General features: G+C 38.4%; 1 protein-coding gene across 2 annotated transcripts in view; it reads right to left on the bottom strand.

The window, feature by feature from the left end:
• The window catches only part of ATP7A (ATPase copper transporting alpha), a 148504-nt gene that overhangs the window by 18046 nt on the left and 109539 nt on the right, over positions 1-20919 (bottom strand). The window contains exons 19-23 of one of the 2 annotated variants that reach the window (XM_019716367.2): positions 17290-17432; positions 15865-16068; positions 15228-15345; positions 13434-13536; positions 7761-13055 (exon numbers count right to left, since the gene is read on the bottom strand). In XM_019716367.2, coding sequence (XP_019571926.1) covers positions 12779-13055; positions 13434-13536; positions 15228-15345; positions 15865-16068; positions 17290-17432 — 845 coding nt within the window. In that variant the 3' untranslated portion in view covers positions 7761-12778. Of the gene's footprint in view, positions 1-7760; positions 13056-13433; positions 13537-15227; positions 15346-15864; positions 16069-17289; positions 17433-20919 lie in introns of those variants that run through there. The other variant, XM_074324184.1, reaches the window with a different exon arrangement.

The following is a 20919-nucleotide window of genomic DNA, read 5'->3' as shown; positions in this document are numbered from 1 at the left end:
TCTTATAGCTAATCCTAACCCAACCTATGCAGGCAAGGGAATTCTGTGAAATATAGTTCCAGTTTACCAAAAGTGACTCAGTACAGTCACCACCTCATCTATAAAACAAGAAAATTCATTTCCTTTAGCTGCAAACTGCAGATTACCTGGATTACTGTGAGGATAACAAGAAATGTCATAATGGCATATGGGAATAAAAATCTCACCCCCTTAAATGGAAAGATCTTGCATTTTGGAACACCCAAATTTATAATTTCAGCCTAGACATTTTCTCTTGAGTTTCATATATCCATTTGCTTACCTGACATCTCCTCTTGGACACCTAACAGATATATCAAAATTGTCTAAAACTGAACTTTTGACCTTTCTCCTGCCTCCCAAACCAAACCATTCCATCTACTTCTTTCCCTATTTTAGTAAGTGATAATTCCACCCTTCATAATGTTCAGGCCAAACATCTTGCAGTCATCATTGACTTCTTTCTCGTACCTCATAGACAACCTATCAGGAACCAGGAACTCCTCTTCTGTCAACAAACTATAAAAACCTACACTGCTACCACCTTGGTTTAAGCCACCACCACTGTCCCTCACCTGGATTATTGCCATACCCTCCTAACTAGCCGTGTTTCCCCTAACCAGACAATCAGCTCTAATGTGTCTTTTGGAGCAAAAATTAATAGAAGACCCAGTCTTACTTTACTATAAGAACCAGAATATAATATAATATAATATAATATAATATAATATAATATAATACAATACCAGGTCTTTAAAAAAAAAAAAAAAAAGATTTTATTGGGGGAAGGGGAACAGGACTTTGTTGGGGAACAGTGTATATTTCCCAGACTCTTTTTTTCCCCTTTCAATCTTAATTGTGGAGGGTGCCATTTAGCTTCAAGTTGTTTTCCTTTCAGTCTTAGTTGTGGAGGGTGCAGCTCAGCTCCAGGTCCAGTTTGCCGTTGCTAGTTGTAGGGGGCACAGCCCACCATCCCTTGCGGGACTCGAACCGGCAACCTTGTGGTTGAGAGGATGCACGCCAACCGAGCCATCTGGGAGCTCAGCGGCAGCTCAGCTCAAGGTGCTGTGTTCAATCTTAGTTGCAGGGGGTGCTGCCCACCATCCCTTGCAGGAGTCGAGGAATTGAACTGGCTACCTTGTGGTTGAGAGCCCACTGGCCCATGTGGGAATTGAACCGGCAGTCTTCAGAGTTAGGAGCACGAAGCTCTAACCACCTGAGCCACCAGGCCAGCCGAATACCAGGTCTTATATTAATTTTTTGCTCCAAAAGATGCATCAGGACTGATTCTCTGGCTAGGTCTTATTTTTGGGGAAGCACGGCAGGGCTGCTAGATAAAACACAGGCCATCCAGTTAAATGTGAATTTCAGATAAACAACAGATAATTTTGTTTATCTGAAATGCCATACCATATCCTCTGGCTGTAATGCTCTTTCCTTATCACTCTATATGGCAAGCTCCCACTTCCTTCAAGTATTTCCTCAAATGTCAGCTTTTCAGTCAGTCTTTCTGCAGGCCCCTCCCTAATACCAATCTCCCCTTCTCTATTTTTTTTATAGCAACCGTTACAATCTAACATACTAAATATTTTGTTTACCATCTATCTTCCCACATCAGAATCTAAGCTCTCTGGGGGCAATGTTTTGCTTTTTTGTTTTTGTTCTTCATGGTTTGTTGACTACTGTTATCCTTAGCACTTAATACCTCAGCACTTAATATTGTGCCTCAGCCACAGTAACATTCAATAAATACTTGTTGAATGAATGAATGAATGAATGAACAAAGCTGTATTTGAACAGGCATATCTGGTCAAAATGTAACTACTGCCCAGAGCTTATTGGAGAAAGAGCGGAAGGGAGACAAATAGCTTGTATGTATGGGTCTTTGACATATTTGTAGGCATTTCCAACTCTTCAAAGCAGAGTAAGAATAAATGCTTTCAGGCAGCGCTTTATATATATATTTTCCCCCTGTATTCAGCCCCCACAACCCCCTATTCCAGTTCAAGCTGTTGTTTTTCAGTCTAGTTGTGTAGGACACAGCTCCCTGGCCCATGCTGGTATTATGAGCCTTGCATTTCCCCCCTCCCCCTCAGGCTGAGGCAGTTGGTCACCAGTTGTTGGTCGGCCACTCACAGCAGGTCATGCCAGCTGCCAGACACTAACGATGGCTGCCAGTCACTCACGCTGGCCACCGGCCCATCATGGCAGCACACAGTAGCCCACGGTAGCTTACGCCAACCTCCAGCTGTTCACGGCAGCCCAGCTCCAGGGAGAGCTGTTGTTCACAATCTTAGCTGTAGAGGGCGCAGCTCGCTAGCCCATGTGGGAATCGAACCGGTGACCTCTGCGTTAGGAGCATGGCGCTCCAACCACCTGAGCCACTGGGCCGGCCCTGGTTTTTATATTTTAATGCACATAGGAATCCCCTGAAGAGCCTGTGAACCTGAACGTTCTGGTTTGGCAGGTGTGGGGTGGGGCCTGAGAGTCTGCATTTCTCACAAGCTCCCAGGTGATGTTGATGCTGGCCACCTGGGAAACACAGAGTAGTAATATAGCTAAAATGTGATCAGCTGGTAACAGTAGTTCATTGTTACTATTTGAAACAAGGTCTGCCCAACAGCTATGGGCCTAAATTTAAGAATGCACTTAGCTGTGTTTCAATGTGGTAGTGTTATTTTAGTTGAACAGGCACGAACATGAAGAGTAACAATTACTGAAGAAAAGGGAAGGCTTACTTTGCTAAGTTTAAGGACTCAAAGGAATGTGATTAGTGTAGGCAATATTTGGGGCAAGCAGGATGTTATTTTGGTGCTCCTTAAATCATGCCATATGGGGCCTTTTTTACAGGTAAAAGCAGTTCTCATCAAAATAGCAAATTAACAATTCAGGCAGCTCCAGGTCAATAACTGACCTACATGTCTGTCATGCAGCGTCTCTGGTCCCGCCTTCGCACAAGAATGCAGGTTATGGTGAGGCCAAAAAGTAACAACAATGGAGCCATAGATAGGGGAATCATACCACTATATTCTCAATGGCAGCTAGTTGAGACACAAAAGCAACATCTGCCAGTACCACTACCAGTACCCCATGAGGGGTCTTCCTGCACCCCAGTCTCGCTGGCGGCCGGGTGAGACACAGGAAGTAGGATCCACACAATGCACAATCCGCTATCCGCGCTTGCTAACCCCACTTGCTAGCCACAATCTGCAGTCCGCTTCTCTGCCAACAAACCAACTCCCTAGCGTAGCCACTGCAGTTATATTAGTGGCTAATGGCCACCCAGCCACAGTGGATGGCCATCTGATTACAGCTGATGGCCATCTAATAACCAAGCCAGCACCTTTACACGTGAGGCGCAGAGCCTGGAAACTGCTCTCCTGGATCTGTCCCCACAATGTCCAAGTGGCTGTGGCTAGTTTGTCTTTCTATCCCTATGTGCTCAGACCAAGGAAATAACAGCAATCATTTACCACTGTTTTTTTGTGTGTGGTGTGTGCTTTGGAAACACTTTTTTCCATTATTACTAAGTCTCACAATTCTGCAAGGTAGGTATTATTACCTTCATTTTGCACTTGAAGAAACTGAGGTTCAGTTACGTTAAGTAATTTACCCATGGTCACAGTGGCAGGCAGAATAATGGCCCCACAAAGATCCCCAAGTCCTAATACCCAGAACCTGTGAATATGCTACTTTGCATGGCAAAAGGGACTTTGCAGATGTGATTAAGGATCTCAAGATGGGAAAGTTTATTCTGGATTATCTGAGTGGACCCAATATAATCATAGGAGTCAGAAGGGTCAGAGGTAATAGAAAATGTGATGATGGAAACAAGAGATTAAAGTGATATGAGGAAGGGGACATGAGCCTAACCTTGGCGTTAGGAGCGTGGCGCTCCAACCACCTGAGCCACTGGGCCAGCCCCATATTTCTTAAATTGCACGAGATCCTATTTATACTAGCAACTTCCCTTAAACTTTGTTCTCAAGAGCCTTGCCTTTCATCCCTCACTTGTAATTTATGTCCACAACTAGTGGTCACATCTATGAACAGGTACCATAGCTGTTAAGCAAGTAGGGCTGACTGGCTCTAGTCAAATCTGTGAAAGAGACAGCTTGCCTCTCTCAACTCTGAATTTCAACAGGACCTTCAATACCTTAACCTAGCAAATATTCCCCAACAGGAAGGTTTTCTGTTTTTTTGTTTATTTTGTTTTTGTTTAAAAGGTTTTGAACCCTCACCTGGGATGTTGCTATCACTACACAGCCTTGGCAGTTAGTCAAAACACTGATAGGAAAGGGATACTGGCTAGCTAAGTGAACACCTTGGGGATTTTATGCTATGTTTCCATTTCCAATCCTATATCATCACCCTGAATAATCCCAAGTATTTGTGGGGAAATGAAAATCAGTTTTTCCTTACAAATAAGTTTAAAACCCCTTCCTTCACTCAAAAAAGTGTTTGCTATGGAATGTATTTTGGGTGAGTTCTTCAAATACACTGTATAGGGCTCCCAAAATGCAAAAAAAGCTCCATTTAGCTCATTTGGGGTTGGGGTAGACAACCTATCAAGAATGTATGAGAGATCCAAGATGATACAGTAGATATATGCTGTGCTGCTTCCTTCTGTGAACACATTAAAATTACAACTAAATTATAGAACAATCAACCTGGAGAACAATCTGAAGTCTAGCTGAAGAGAAGTTTTATAATTAAGGATATAAAGAAGAAGCCACGTCGAAACTGGTAGGAAGGGCAAAGACACAGAAAGTGTCCTACACCTGCATGGGTGGTTCAGAATCAGGAAGGATATCCCAGCCACCTTGGTTCCCCCACAACAGTGTCCCCATCCCAGAGTACTGGCACTGGGAAGAGGAGCCCCACAACTTATGGCTGTGAAAAACAGTAGGGATTCTGACCAACTGTGTGGCAAGAAAGTCCGTGGGAAACCCAGGCATCCTCTTAAAGGGTCCCCACACAGACTCTCTCACTTTCAGGCACTCACCTTGGGCTCCAGCAGAGGGACATAACAGTAAGTCGGGGGGTGTCGGAGACATACGGGAGGCAGACTGTGATGTGTGGCTTCATGACGAGGGCTAGAAGACAGTCAGCATTTTCCCTTTGAGGGGTCTTTTTCCTACACAGCCAGCTGGTGGTTGCTGTCTTTCCAGTGTTGAGCCTGCCCCCTATGCTTATGGCCAAATCTGAATCTGATTGGTCTGGTGAGCTCCGCAGCTCCACCCTGCTGACTCACTGAAACCCCACAACACCCAACTCCCTCAATGTGGGAGAGACTTTCTCTGCCAACAGCCAGCCCTGCCCACATTGCACTTTCTTTGAAAATTATCAGAGACCAACAGACCACAGGTGGGCAGTGACTGGCCTCAGTGTGCTCTGAGACTTTTGCTGAATAGCTCTAGGCTCAGCACTGGCACCAAACCTGAGCCTACATTAATCTGGTGACAACAACTCTTCCCACTGTAGTAACTCCCTGAGACCCTGCCTCACCCTACTCACATACCACATGAAGCTTTATCAGTGGCTGAACCTTAAGGGAGCTGGCAGGTGGCAGCAGGCCTCAGGGTGTCCTGGCTTTCTGTGGAGCTACCCCAGGCCTGTTATTGGTGGCAGATGTCCTCGGTTCACAGTGTGGCCTCTCCCATGTTCCTCCAGGGTTAGCACAGGCAGCAAAGAAACATGCAAACAGCCATGAACCGCTTTGTAGCTCCTACCAGGTACTCTCTGGCTGGTCACAGGCAGTGGGTGACCTGGGCCTGCATCAGAGCCCCTCCCAAGAAGTCCCACAACCAACATACTTGGAGGTTGGCTTCAGACCACAGCAGAGCACCACCAAATTAGCCCCACAAGTGGCACACACAAAGGGCGGTCTCAACAGGCACCAGAGCCCGCTGGGGCAAATCCCATGCAGTAGGGTAAGCTGCCCATACAGCAGTCTGTAAGCTGCGGATGTGGCCAAACCCCACAGCCAATGAGCATGAAAGTCAATCCCACGAATGTGCCAATAGCAACCAAGGCTCAACTATAACAGGAGCCCACACAACCCATACAAGGGACTCTCCTGGGGCACCCATTGCAGGTGACCAGGGAGACTCTGCCACTGGGTGCCATTGGACTCCTACTACATAAGGCCATGTGGCCAAGACTGAGGGACATAGCAGATCTACCTCATACACAGAAAGAAACAGAGAGGCAGCCAAAATGAGGAAACAGAGAAATGTGTCCCAAATGAAAGAACAGGAGAAAACTCCAGAAAAAGAACTAAACAAAATGGAGGCAAGCAACTTACCAGAGACAGAGTTCAAAACAATGGTTATAAGGATGCTCAAGGAACTTAGTACTTCAACAAAGAGATAGCAAGCATAAAAAAGGACATAGAAACCACAAAAAAGGACCAGTCCGAAGTGAAGAATAACTGAAATGAAGAATGCACTAGAAGGAATCACCAGCAGTCTAGATGAAGCAGACGATCTAATGAGAGATTTGGAAGACAAGGTAGCAGAAATCACCAAACTAGAACAGCAAAAAGGAAAAAAGAATCCCCCAAAATTAGGATAGTTTAAGAGACCTCCCAGACAAAATCAAGCATAAATTCACATCATAGGGGTACCAGAAGGAGAAGAGAGAAAGTAAGGGATTGAGAACCTATTTGAAGAAATAATAACTGAAAACTTTCCTAACCTGGTGAAGGAAATAGACATATAAGCCCAGGAAGCACAGAGAGTCCCAAACAAGATGAACCCAAACAGACCAATACCAAGAAACATAATAATTAAAATGGCAAAGGTTAAAGACAAAGAGAGAATCCTAAAGGCAGCAAGAGAAAGACAACTAGTAACTTATAAAGGAGCCCCATAAGATTATCAGCTGATTTATCAACAGAAACTTTGCAGGCCAGAAGGGATTGGCATAAAATATCCAACATGATGAAAAGCATAGAACCATTACTCTACCCAGCAAGGCGATCATTTAGAATTGAAGGACAGATAAAGAGCTTCCCAGACAAGAAAAATCTAAAGGAGTTCATCACCACCAAACCAGTATTACAAGGAATGTTAGACATAGTTCTTTAAAATGGGAAAAAGAAAAAAAAAAGATCAAAATTATGAAGAATAAAATGGCAATAGCTACATATCTATCAATTACTTTCAATGTAAGTGGATTATTAAACGCTCCATTCAAAAGACATAGGAGGGCTGAATTGATAAGAATATGCTGCCTTACATATGCTGCCTAGAAGTGACGCACTTCAGGTTGAAAGACACACACAGACGGAAAGTAAAGGGCTGGAAAAAGATGTATCATGAAAATGGAAATGAAAACAAAAAAAGCTGGGGTAGCAAAACTTATACCAGGTAAAATAACTTTATAACAAGAGACAGAAAAGGACCCAGTAATCCTGCTTTTGGGTATTTATCCAAAGAAACCCCAAAATGCTACTTCAAGGGGACGTGTGCATCCATATGTTCATTACAGCATTAGCCAAGATGTGGAGGCAGCTTGGGTGTCCATTGATGGAAGAATGGATAAAGAGGAGGTGGTACATATATACAATAGAATATTGCTCGGCCAGGGAAGGGAAGGGGTTCTTGCCATCTGCAGCATCATGGATGGACCTGGAGGGTATTGTGCTGAGTGGACTATAAGAGAGAGATAGATAGATGTGATGTGATTTTGCTTATATGTGCAACCTAAAGAACAAAATAAACAAAACAGAAACAAAGTCATAGATACAGAGAACATTTTAATGGTTGCCAGATGGGAGGGGAGTGGGGGTGAGTTAAAAAGGGGAAGGGATTAAAAAGTACAAATTGGTTGTTACAAAGTACTCAAGGGGACGTAGGGTATGGGTATAACATAGGGAATATAGTCAATATATTGTAATAACTATGTATGGTGTTAGATGGGTACTAGATTTCTTGGCATGATAGATGGGAGGGGATTTGGGGACAGGATGAAAAAGGTGAAGAGATTAATAAGTACATATTGGTAATTACAAAATAATCATGGGGATGTAAAATAAAGCACAGGGAATATAGTCAGTGATATGGTAATAACTACGTATAGTACCAGGTGCGTACCAGTCAGGGGATCACTTGTTAAATTATACAAATATCTAACCACTATGCTGTATACCTGAAATTAATATAAAATAATATTGAATATCAACTGTAATTGAAAAATTAAAAAGGTGGGGGAAAGGTGAAGGAGAATAAGTGGTTCAAATTTCCAGGTGTAAAACAAATAAGTCATGGGGATGTAATATACAGCATAGGGAATATAGTCAATAATATTGTGATAGCATAGTACAGTGTTAGATGGTTGCTGGACTTATCATGGTGATCACTTCTTTAGGTATATAAATGTTGAACAATTATGGTGCACACCTGAAACTAACATAACATTATATGTTAGTCATATTCTTAATAAAAATCTTTTAAAAATAATGTATGAGACTACAAAGGAAAAGAGGACAATTATATTCCTTTCATTGTTTCTCATCCTCACTAAATGATACAGAAAGTAGAAGAAGAAGGAAAATAGAAATGTTTCCTCCCATTCTTAGTGAATGCATGGGGCTGCCTCTAATCCTCCCCCATCATTAACAATCAAAAACAAAAGAAAACAAAACACACACACACACAAAACCCCAAAACTGAAATCACAGGGTAGTTTGTAACTGCTGATAGAGGAGCTAGATGATTTAACAAATAAGATACTGACAAACAACATTTTTTTTTATGATACTATAATTATAAAGTTGAAGGCACATCCTTGGCAGATCAAAATATGATCAATTACATGCTTATGGAAAAACAAACTACTGAATATCTTGACTATAGTAGATGATTATTGCACAACATCACCCACTGCTGTTTTGGGTAGCAAATAATCGATGCTTACCAACGTTTAAACATTTCTTTAACTGAAAACACATGGTTGAGACGCCTGGTTTTGGCTACAAAAGGCATTAATTATTGATGCCATTACAGAAGCTCTTTTAATTGAAGAATAAGAGTTGTTGCTTGTATGCTTTATCTGGTTACTCATACCAGATAAACTTTCAGAGGGAGTAGAGAACATTAGTGTAAAAACAGCTAGTAATTTGGCATGAATCTATATTTTATATTGGTAAAATAGTATTTTTAAATATAGAAAAGTAAGAACTAAACAAACAAAAATCCAAAGGGAGTGATTCTGGGAATGTTTTTATTTTTATTAAAATAACCAGTAACCAGATGCCTCACCCAAAGAAAATAAAATAGAGTAAAATAAATATTAAGAAAAATAATTTTAAAGCAAGATCCACAAGTAATGGGGAAAAAATCTCTAAGAACATACATTCTTAATTTTAAGCTGTGTATATAAAAGATATGCACAGTTAAATTTTTGGAAATGTCTCGTCTATAGTGCTATTTTAGCATTCTGAACAAAGAATACATCTGAAAAAAGAATAACTTTTAAAAAGTTAAAGCACAATATAAAATTATTTGTTCACAAGGCATTAAATATAACACTCTAAAATGTTGATACTAAACTAGGAAAAATAACATTTCTATTTTCACAAATGACATCCATACTTCATTAGACTACAACACTAAATACTCTAGTTGTGTTTCAACCTTTGAAATTCAGAAGGCATCTTTGGATATTTAAGATAAAAGGTGCCCCATAGTTGAGTCTGAACCTGCACTGGATATGAAAACGTCTTTGTTATCTTCAGACTGAGGGCATGGGTTCTGAGAGAATACAGAAGAGTGATAAAGAAACAACAAATAAAGAACTTCAAATATTCAAATATCAAATTCAAATATACAGTAGTCCCCTACTTATCTATGGTTTTGCTTTGCCCTTTCAGTCACCCATAGTCAACCGTGGTCCGAAAATATCACATGGAAAATTCCAGAAACAGACAATTCTTAAGTTTTAAATTGTGTGCCATTCTGGGTATCATGATGTAATCTGCTGTCCTGCTCTGTCCCACCCAGGACATGAATCATCCCTTTGGCCAGTGTATCCATACTGTATATGCTCATTAGTCACTTAGTAGCCATCTTGGTTATCAGATTGACTATTGAGGTATCAAAGTGCTTGTTTTCAAGTAATCCTTATTTTACTTAATAATGGCCCCAAAGCACAAGAGTAATGATGCTGACAATTTGGTTATCCCAAAGAGAAACCATTAAGTGCTTCCATTAAGTGAAAAGGTATGTATGTATAGGGGAAAAAAACATAGTATTTTTTGGGTTTGGAAATATACGTGGTTTCAGACATCCACTGGGGAACTTGAAATGTATCCCTTGTGGATAAGGGAGGACTACTGTAAATTTATTCTCCTTCAATATGGTAATATGTGTGTTCATAATTATGTGTGTATTTATGTATGTATACGAACAGACATACACACATACACACACATTTACAAAATTTGTTCTCACTAGTAATTAGTTACTTAAAGTTAGTGTCTAACTGAAAGCAATGTTTTTGATCCCCTCCATGTCTCCTGTGAATACAGGTGCTTTTATGAAGCTAATGGGAGTTCAGAATTGCAAAAGACTTGTGGTGGAGAATTCAAAGATGGCTACAGATATTTAAAGCAGGATTCTTTCTAAACAACATGTTTTCTGTTATGGTAGTAAGGGCTGAAGTTATATCCTTGACTTTTCCCAGACTATAGGCTATTCTTCTCACTATCCTATGACATATGGGTCCCTTGGCATGTGAGGGCCAAAAGGACAACTCAGAAACACACATGATAATAAAAGTAGTAACTGGCTACGTTCAAGTGATTCAAAGAGAGAAAGACATAAAAAGTGGGAGAGAGAGAGAGACAGAGGATTCTTTTTTCAAAAGTCTATTATACACGTCATATTAGCTGTTTCTTCTAGAAGAAACAAGTTATAGTATGATGGGCCACTGGAATTAAAATAAGAAACAAATATTAACATTCAAACTGGAAGCATGGTATAGGTATTGGTCTAAAAAAGAGCCTAGACATACAAACTCATTCACATTTCATTAAAATGGGTTTGCCTTTCTAGATTAATAGCACCTTCATCAAAAGTTTCCATTCTCTCTTTAAAATAGCTGAGCTTAAAAATGAGATCTTTTCCAAATCTGGAAAGACAGCATGGAATAACGTTGTAAACTTTTTGTGTGAGTGTGTATGAAAGGATAACAGAGGAAGTAGGACGGGAAGAAACCCATCCTCTACTCCAACCTGATTGTAGACTCTGCCCTATAAAAATGATTTTTAGTATTACTCAAGTAGAGAAAAGAACTAACACTTACTGAATACAAACCCTATGTGCTAGGCATGTGCTAGCAGCTTTACGTATGGCAATGGGAACAAACGATTAGAAATTTCATTTATGAGTTCTCTTCACTTACATATCTACATATGAAATCCATCTTACAATTAACAAGGAAACTCAAATAGTGACACAAGTACCAGATATCTGGCCAGTGTACCTCCCAGGCACACAGAGGGAAATGTCTAAATTTATATGACAATGAGAACAAGCCCCTGAATTTGCCAACCACACTAACTAGCAAATACAAACGTTTTAAACTAGACAAAAGTATTGATTTGGCTGAAACATATCACAACCTAGGGATATTCTCATTTCTGTATTACAATTCATTTTATTTTTGGTAAAAGCAGCTTTGTGTAACAGCATTATTTTAAAGTCATTTTGAGAGATTACCTAAAACACTAAAAGACAATTAAAATCTATTAAATTATATATACCAGATAACATCTTATATTTGCTCCAAAAAAGGACAAATGTAGTGAATCCAAGTAATTTTATATAATTGGTATATGTTTAAGACGGTTTTCAAAAAATCTTTGATCTTTGAAAATATCAAGTGTGGAAGAGGCTCAAAATATTCAGTTTCTGGACTGAAGCTAACAGACAGCACTAAGAACAACTTAGAGCTGGACTCAGCAGGAGTGAATAGAAAGCTTATACCAAGCTAGGGAGTCCCTGAAGGAAGAATCTGATATACTTTTTATAACAATGGAAAGATTGGAGACAGGGAACCCTATGGACTTTTAAGGTCTTTTGAACTACAAGATAAAGAAAGGAATAAGATATTGGAAAAACTGTCAGTTATTTTTATCAATGAAAAACCACTTATCTCACTCAAAAGAAGATACAAAAGAAAACAAAACTGCAAAGACAAAGATGCAGGGAGAATTAGGGGGGAAGAAAGCCCCTAATAAATAAGGCACGTCTATTTTTAACCATTAGTTTCTATAGTTTTCCTTTGAAAACTAGATGCTTTATACAGTGGTTTGAAAGCCACTGTTCCCCAATCTGGCAGGGATAAGGCCTCAAGAATCTCAAGATCATGTTCTCAAATCTTCAAATTTTAGATTATCCTTCTCTTGAGTTTTTCTTTCTTTTTTTTTGTCAAATAAAAATCATCTATCACTTTACCAGCTGTTAAGCAATCTTCAATTGTAGGGCTTGTTGGAAACCTCACTGGCCTACTTAATCTATTGCTAGTGAAAACAAAAATACTGGAAATTCATTTTAAATAAAGCTAGGTTCAGAGTTTATGCCCTGAAAAAGGTATTTTTGCCATTAGGCAAATGTAATTCAAATAGAATCCCTAACATAAGAGCGTGAGACCAACACAAAATCCTTCCGCACTATTTTGAAAAGCTAAGGTGACATCATGAATGCTGTGTCAATGCATAACAACATGAGCTAGCAGCACTCTCCGTGGCTTGTTACAAAGCAGTGTCGTCATCTTCCCTGCAGTCTCCCACCAGGAGTGAGTGCTTGTCAGGTTCACTGGTACCGACGCTGTTTAGGGATCGTTTATCAGACAGTAGTGAGTTTATGGAGGCTCTGCTGTAATTAACAATCCGGTCCAGCAAACCTAGTTTAGGAGAATTTCTTGAGGTGTCATCTATTCCAACATGAATGCTGATTTCTGAAGGACTTTTCTGTCCCATCTGGCTTCGAGCAAGTAGTTCGTAATTCTCATAAGTTGGTTTCCTATAACTGGGCACAGGCAAAAGTACACTACTGTGAAATAACCAAATGTGAACTAGATGCTTGTCACATTCAAAAATGAAAAGCGATTTCCCTGGTATGAAATGTACAAAGGTGGCCCCCTGCTAGGAAAGTAGCTCAAAAGGAACTGTTGTGGAGTCACATGATCCAAAATCATACCCTCTCCAAGCCACTGAACTCGATTTTACCCCTCAGTGCTTGTGCTTGCTATGTATAGACTGCATAACGTGATAATTACATAGCTCACATTTATTATTAAGACAGTTGGGCTTATCATTGATTGGTACAAGAATAAATCCTACAAAGACTGACTGTGGATGATAAAAGGAATATAAAATACAAACGTGAGCAAACCATCATACTTACAGTTTAAGTAAGAGAGAAGAAAGTACTACTGAAACAGATGAAGCGGCCATTGCAGCAGATCCCATCCAGGGCTGCAAAACCAAACCAATGGGCATAAACACTCCTAGGAAACAAGTTTGGATTAGTTACAGCAGATAGGATGAAATAGGCCACCAATGTGTTCCTAATATGTTTATACAAATAATTTCTTCGTTGGGTATTTATTCAGCAATTTATCCTCCTGTTGGTGGAGATTTATGTGGCTGTCAATTTTCACCAACAGAGTGCTGCTGTGACCATTCCCATGCCTATCTCCCTGGGCACATGTCAGAGAATTACTCTTGGGTACATAGCTAGAGGTGAAGCTGCTATGTTACATCATGGGCACATCTTCAACTTTAGGTGAAGATTCCTCAGTTGCTCTTCAAAGTGGCTATACCAGATCACAATCCCATCAAGAGGGCATGAGAGTTCATGTTTTACAAACTCATGCACACTTGGTTTTGACAGACATTTTCATATTTGCTCCTATGATAGGGATGAGACAGACTTATTATATTTTTAATTTTTATGTATTTATCTTTATTTTCTACTTTTTCTACAGTGATCATATATTATACACACACACACACACACACACACACATTTTTTAATCACTTGCTCCGTGAATTAATCTCTCTGTTCTTTGATTAGTCTTTTACTCTTTGTCCTCTCAGCATTTGAGCATTTATCAACAACTTTGTAAATGCTCTCATGTCTTTTTATGTGTTTCTTTGGTTCTCAAACCACAGAGAAGAAGAAGAAAGTGACAACCATTTCTCTTATGTTATTACTACCGTGTTTCCCCGAAAATAAGACCGAGTCTTATATTAAGATTTGCTCCAAAAGACTCATTAGGGCTTATGTTCAGGGGATGTCATCCTGAAAAATCATGCTAGGGCTTATTTTCCCATTTCGTCTTATTTTCGGGGAAACAACGGTAACTCCTATCAAGCCCCTAGGTACAGGGGATTATCAAATACTTATTATACAATTCCAAATTGCTTTTTTTTTTTTTTTTTTGGTTATACTCCTTTATTCAATATCTTTCTCTCATCTGGTCCCAAAACTTTAAAACAAATAGTCTGTGAACTATTATAATGTTAAGTGAAGAGCAGAAAATTCTCCGTATGCTATAATTACAACTATGTAACAAGAGAAAAACTGATGCAGGGTAAAAAACACCAGAAGGAAATATACTAAAATGCTAACAGCGGCTGTGTTTGGGTAGTGAGATTAAAGGTAAATTTGCTCTCTTCAGCAAAAAATAAATGAATAAGTAAATAAATATATATGTGAGTAAGAGTATATAAAGAGCTAAAGCAATGTACCAAAATATTAATTGATGAACACACAATGCAATACACAGATGATGTATTACAGAATTGTACACTTGAATCCTATATAATTTTATTAACCAATGTCACCCCAATAACTTTAATAAAGTTTAAAAAATAATAATCGATTTAGTTGAAAGGTATACAGATTTTCATTGCATCCTTTTTTTCCTCGTCTATGCAGGTTTGAGATTGTTTAAAACGTAAAGTTCGAGGAAAATATAAAATAAAATAAACCTATCAGAATGCTTATCCATTCTAGACTATAATGAACATTGCTGAAAATTAAAATTGTTGATTTAATATTACCTTGCAGCACACCAGAAGGCTACATACAAAAACTGAGCTCAAAACTAATAAATAGAAGACTAAAACTTCCAAAGTAATAGATCCCTAATGACTTCAGAGGAAAAAGCAATACTAATTAACAATCACATACCAGCAGCTATGGGAATTCCAACCAGATTATAAATCAGAGCGAAGACAAAATTTATCCGAATCCTTTTGACTGTCTTCCTTGATAAGTCAATACTTGCCACTACATCCAGAAGATCATTCTGAGAACAGAAATATTTGTGATATTAATGAGACTCTAACTTACCTAGTAATTTTTACATTGATACTGTGTACATTGAAGACAATGTGTATACCTTAGGGTAATATGTGAATTAACTATAAATCTCAGATATTTGAGTCAGCCTTGGAAGATGTTTCTCAGGAATTTTTCTCAGGGCTCTGAAAATATTTTTAGGGTTTTATGCTGGTATGAGGATTAAATCCTATTAAAATAACCTCAGTAAGTATTTGTTGAAGATAATTTCATTATAAGTATGTTCCCAAATCTTGTTATTCACTTTAGAAGCTTGTCACTGGAAGCTTGCTTCACTGGATTGAGACATTCCGGAAGTAATTTAATTAGTAAGACTTCTCATTCTCCCACCTCAAATTCTCCCAGTCTCAATGGCTGGTAGCATGGGAATTCAGACAGAATCGTTGAGCTCAGTATATTTTACGACACTACCCCTGACCATGTAGAGTAGTTTCAGAATCCTCAGAGTTCAGGCTACAGGACTTACCTTTATCAAAACCACACCGGCCGCTTCAATAGCTACATCTGTGCCTGTGCCAATGGCAATTCCAACATTAGCCATCGCCAGAGCTGGGGAGTCATTGATTCCATCTCCAACCATTGCTACCTGTTTCCCCTCCTCTTGAAGTTGCTTCACCTTAGCAACCTTGTGGGAAGGTAGAACTTCAGCAAATACTTTAGTGATGCCAACCTATGTGAGGAAAAATAAACTCAATTCAAGAAATATTACTGAATACCTGAAATATAATGCAGCAATAATGAGCCATCACTGTCCACTCACCAGATGTCCAAATTTTAAAATACTGATACTATCCAATGATAGTAAGAATATGGAGAGAAACAAGCTCCCTTCTACGCTGTTGGTGAATGTGTAAATTGGTATTGTCTTTTTCGAGGGTATTTGGTGGCATCTATCAAAGTGCGCACATAATTTGGTTCAGCAACTCCATATCTAGCTATATTTGGCCATACTTGTACATGTATAAGAAGAAGTATGTCCAAGGATGCACGTTACTGCCCTGTTTGTAACAACAAAGTTTTCAAAACAACCTAAATGCCCATCATTAGAGGAATGGTTAAATAAATTATGATACATCCATACCATGGAATTTCATGCAGCAGTGTAGAAAGGATGAAATAATTTTTTATGTTCATACATGAACAAAGATCCAAGGCATACATATTGTTATATTAAAAAAAAGCAAACTGCTAAACAATGTGTACAAAAATGATCCAATTTATGTTGAAAATACCAAACTATACATTTGTATATGAACATACATGCATATGAAAAAGTGTGTGGGAGGGGGTAGGACTGGACAGGGAACTTGGGGAAAATGAAGGTAACAAACTTTTTACTTTATAACCTTCTGTATTTTACTTGTGTTATTTAATAGAAGAGGGGAGAAGGCATTCCAAAGTAGAAAAGACTAATATGAGAAAAGTTTTGAAGATAAGGCAAATGCAGGGGTTAGTAGCAGAAAAATGATATGTCAAGTGGTGCATTGGAAGATGGTTCCATAGTTGTTTTCAGGATGGACTAGAAAGGTTGGTGCATGGAGCTACTGCTGTATTTTAGGCATGAGAGGATGAGTCTGGCTTAGGCCGGCAGCACTGGTGAAAAATACAAGCAACATTTCAAAGGAAGCATCAACAGAAACTGTTGCATGCTATCACTTAAGCATTTCATAAACTACGCAAATAGCTTTTTACCTATTACAATAGCACACAAAGCCCAAAGTACTTCCTGCAAAGGATGCTAATTCTTTAAGGAACCAGATATAGCTACTCAGTGACAATGAAAATAATAGATAATACAAAGTTTTTAGCATCTGAAGGCAAGAAAGAAAATGTATATGAAGAATTAGAAATTACCACATACTCCACTCCAACAACTAAGTAAACCAATTACCTGAGAAGCAATAGATCTAGCTGTTTTGCTGTTGTCTCCAGTCATCAGAACTACTTCTAAGCCCATAGATTTCAGAATATGGACAGCCAGGTCTGCTTCAGGCTTCACTGTATCAGCAATAGCTATCAAGCTGCACAGCTCATCTAATATAGGAGCACCAGAAAATAAGAGAGTTTGGAATGCGGTAGAAGTAGAATAACATTCTGACTTAAAATTAAAAAAATTTAAAAAGAAATGAATTTTGTGAAGTAAAATTGTTCACGGCTTGGCTTAAACCAAAATATCTCCAGGCCAACAAAGACTTTATCCCACAAACCCCGCAAAAAACCTCCATATTCAGTTACGAAAATTTTACAGAGTGAGGTAGGGGTTACTAATGAAGCTAGGAATAGGAAAATGAAGAGACCTTACTGGATACTAAAAGACTCTTTTTCTTAGAGAAGTATTGGTCAACACTTTAGCTAATTTAATGACAAATTAACTGAAAAACTAATACTTTTTTTTCTTTTTTTTTTTAAGATGAAAGGGGTGGATGGAGATAAAACTGGCATTTTATACTGGGGGAAAAAGTCACTGCAAGTCGTTATTTTATTTTTAAAACAAACGATATTTTCTGCTTCCTCCTGGACCTAAAAAGGCCATAGTAAGATACCACCTCCATACTTAGCAAGGATTATAAATGTTGAGTAACTAATATCACAGCTAGACATTTACCTTAAGAAATAATTCAACAAAAGACAGCACATAAAACAAAGATGTTTATTGTAGGGCTATTTACAATAACGAAATATTAGGACTAGCTTAAAATTGCAACAGGGGAATGATTAAGTTAATTACAGTGTATAAGTTTGATATATTATGTAGCACTAAAATAAAATTGGAAAATTATATTTAAAAAAATATTATATCATTACAGGCCCATCTCAAAAAACAAAAAAAATCCCAAATAAATAACATCATGTTACACCTTAAAGAACTAGAAAAAGAAGAACAAATGAAACCCAAGGTCAGCAGAAGAAAGGAAATAATAAAAATCAGAGCAGAACTAAATGAAATAGAGAACAAAAAGACAATAGATTAAATTAATGTGACAAAGAGCTGGTTCTTTGAAAAGATTAACAAAACTGGCAAACCCTTGGCTAGGCTCACTAAGATAAAAAGAGAGAAGACACTAATTAACAAAATCAGAAATGAAAAAAGGGGAAGTTATCATGGACACCTCAGAAATATAAAGGATCATCCAAGAATACTATGAAGGACTATATGCCACCAAATTCAATAACCTAGAAGAAATGGACAAGTTCTTAGAAACATATAGCCTTCCTAGGCTGAACCATGAAGAACTGGAAAATGTAAACAGACCAATCACCGGTAACGAAATTGAATCAGTCATCCAAAACCTTCCCAAAAGCAAAATTCCAGGACCAGATGGCTTCAACAGTGAATTCTACCAAACCTTCAATGAGGATCTAATACCAATCCTGCTCAAACTCTTCCAAAAACCTGAAGAAGAGACAGTACTCCCTAACTCATTTTATGAGGCCAACATTGCCCGGACAGCAAAACTTGGTAAGAAGAACACAAAAAAAGAGAACTACACACCAATATCTCTGATGAATACAGATGCAAAAATCCTAAACAAAATTCTAGCAAATCGAATGCAACAACGCATTAAAAAGATTATTATTCATCACGACCAAGTGGGGTTCATCCCAGTGGCACGAGGATGGTTCAACATCCGCAAATCCATCAATGTGATACATCACATAAACAAAATAAAGGACAAAAATCACACGATTTTATCAGTAGATGCAGAAAAAGCATTTGACAAGACACAACATCCATTTATGATCAAAACAATAATCAAACAGGTATAGAGGGAAAATACCTTAACACAATAAAGGCCAACTATGAACAAACCCTCAGCTAATCTCATAATTAATGGTGAAAATCTGAAGCCCTTTGCTCTATGTTCAGGAACACGACAGGGCTGTCCCCTATCACCTCTGCTTTTCAACATAGTGTTGGAAGTCCTCACCAGAGCAATCAGGCAAGAGAAAGAAATAAAAGACATCCAAGTTGGGAATGAAAAATTTAAATTGTCACTTATTGCAGATGACATGATGCTATATTTATAAAAACCCCAAAAGGCTCCACCAAAAGGTTATTAGAAACAATAAACGAACACAGTAAAGTTGCCGGCAACAAAATCAACGTGAAAAAGTCCATTGCATTCCTATATACTAACAGTGAAACCTCAGTAAAAGAAATTTTAAAAAGTAAACAATTCCTTTTGCAATCACAACAAAAAGAATAAAACAGCTGTGAATAAACTTAGTCAAGGATGTGAAAGACCTATATGCTGAAAACTATAAAACATTTTTAAAAGAAACTGAAGAAGCCACAAAGAAATGGAAATACATTCCGTGCTCATGGATTCGAAGAATCGAAGTAATTAAAATGGCCATATTACCCAAAGCAATATACAGATTTAATGCAATCCCCATCAAAATCCCAATGGCATTTTTTAAAGAAATAGAACAAAAACCATCATATTTGTTTGCAACCACAAAAGCAATTTTAAAAAAGAACAATGCTGGAGGTATCACACTCCCTGACTTTGGCTTGTACTACAGGGCAACAATAATCAAAACAGCATGGTATTGGCAGAAAAACAGACACGTAGACCAATGGAATAGAACTGAGAACTCAGAAATAAAACCACATAAATATAGACAGATGATTTTTGAAAAAGAAACAAAACATACAGTGGAGAAAAGACAGCCTCTTAAATAAATGGTACTGGCAGAATTGGAAAGCCACGTGTAAAAGAATGAAACTGGACTGCTATCTGCCACCATGTACCAAAATTAATTCAAAATGGATCAAAGACTTAAGCATAATACTTGAAACAATAAACTGCATAGAAGAAAACATACGTACTAAACTTATTGACCTTGGGTTCAAAGAGCGTTTTATGAATTTGACTCCAAGGGCAAGGGAAGTAAAAGCTAAAATAAATGAATGGGACTACATCAAACTTAAAAGCTTCTGCACAGCAAAAGAAACCATCAACAAAATAAAGAGGCAACCACCAACTGAATGGGAGAAGATTTTTGCAAGTAGTGCCTCTGACAAGGGGCTAATATGCACAATATACAAACAACTCATGCAACTCAACAACAACAAAAAAAAACAACCCAATTGAAAAATGGGCAGACGATCTGAACAGACATTTCTCCAAAGAGGACATACAAATGCCAAATAGACATATGAAAAAATGCTCAACATCAATAATCATCAGAGAAATAAAAACCTCAATGAGATATCATCTCACCCCAGTCAGAATGGCTATCATCAACAAGACAAATAGTAACAAGTGTTGGAGAGGCTGTGGAGAAAAAGGAACCCTCATACACTGTTGGTGGGAATGCAGACTGGTGCAACCGCTATGGCAGGCAGTGTGGAGGTTCCTCAAAAAATTACAAATAGAATTACCGTATGACCCAGCAATTCCTCTCCTGGGTATCTACCCCAAAAATCTGAAAACATTTATACATAAAGACACTTGTGCTCCAATGTTCATTGCAGCTTTATATACGGTGGCCAAAACATGGAAACAACCAAAAT

The sequence above is a fragment of the Rhinolophus sinicus genome, chromosome X (assembly GCF_036562045.2).
Source record: "Rhinolophus sinicus isolate RSC01 chromosome X, ASM3656204v1, whole genome shotgun sequence".
Lineage (NCBI taxonomy): Eukaryota > Metazoa > Chordata > Mammalia > Chiroptera > Rhinolophidae > Rhinolophus > Rhinolophus sinicus.
The sequence above is the reverse complement of the archived record's forward strand: the minus strand, read 5'-3'. Positions and strand labels throughout refer to the sequence as shown.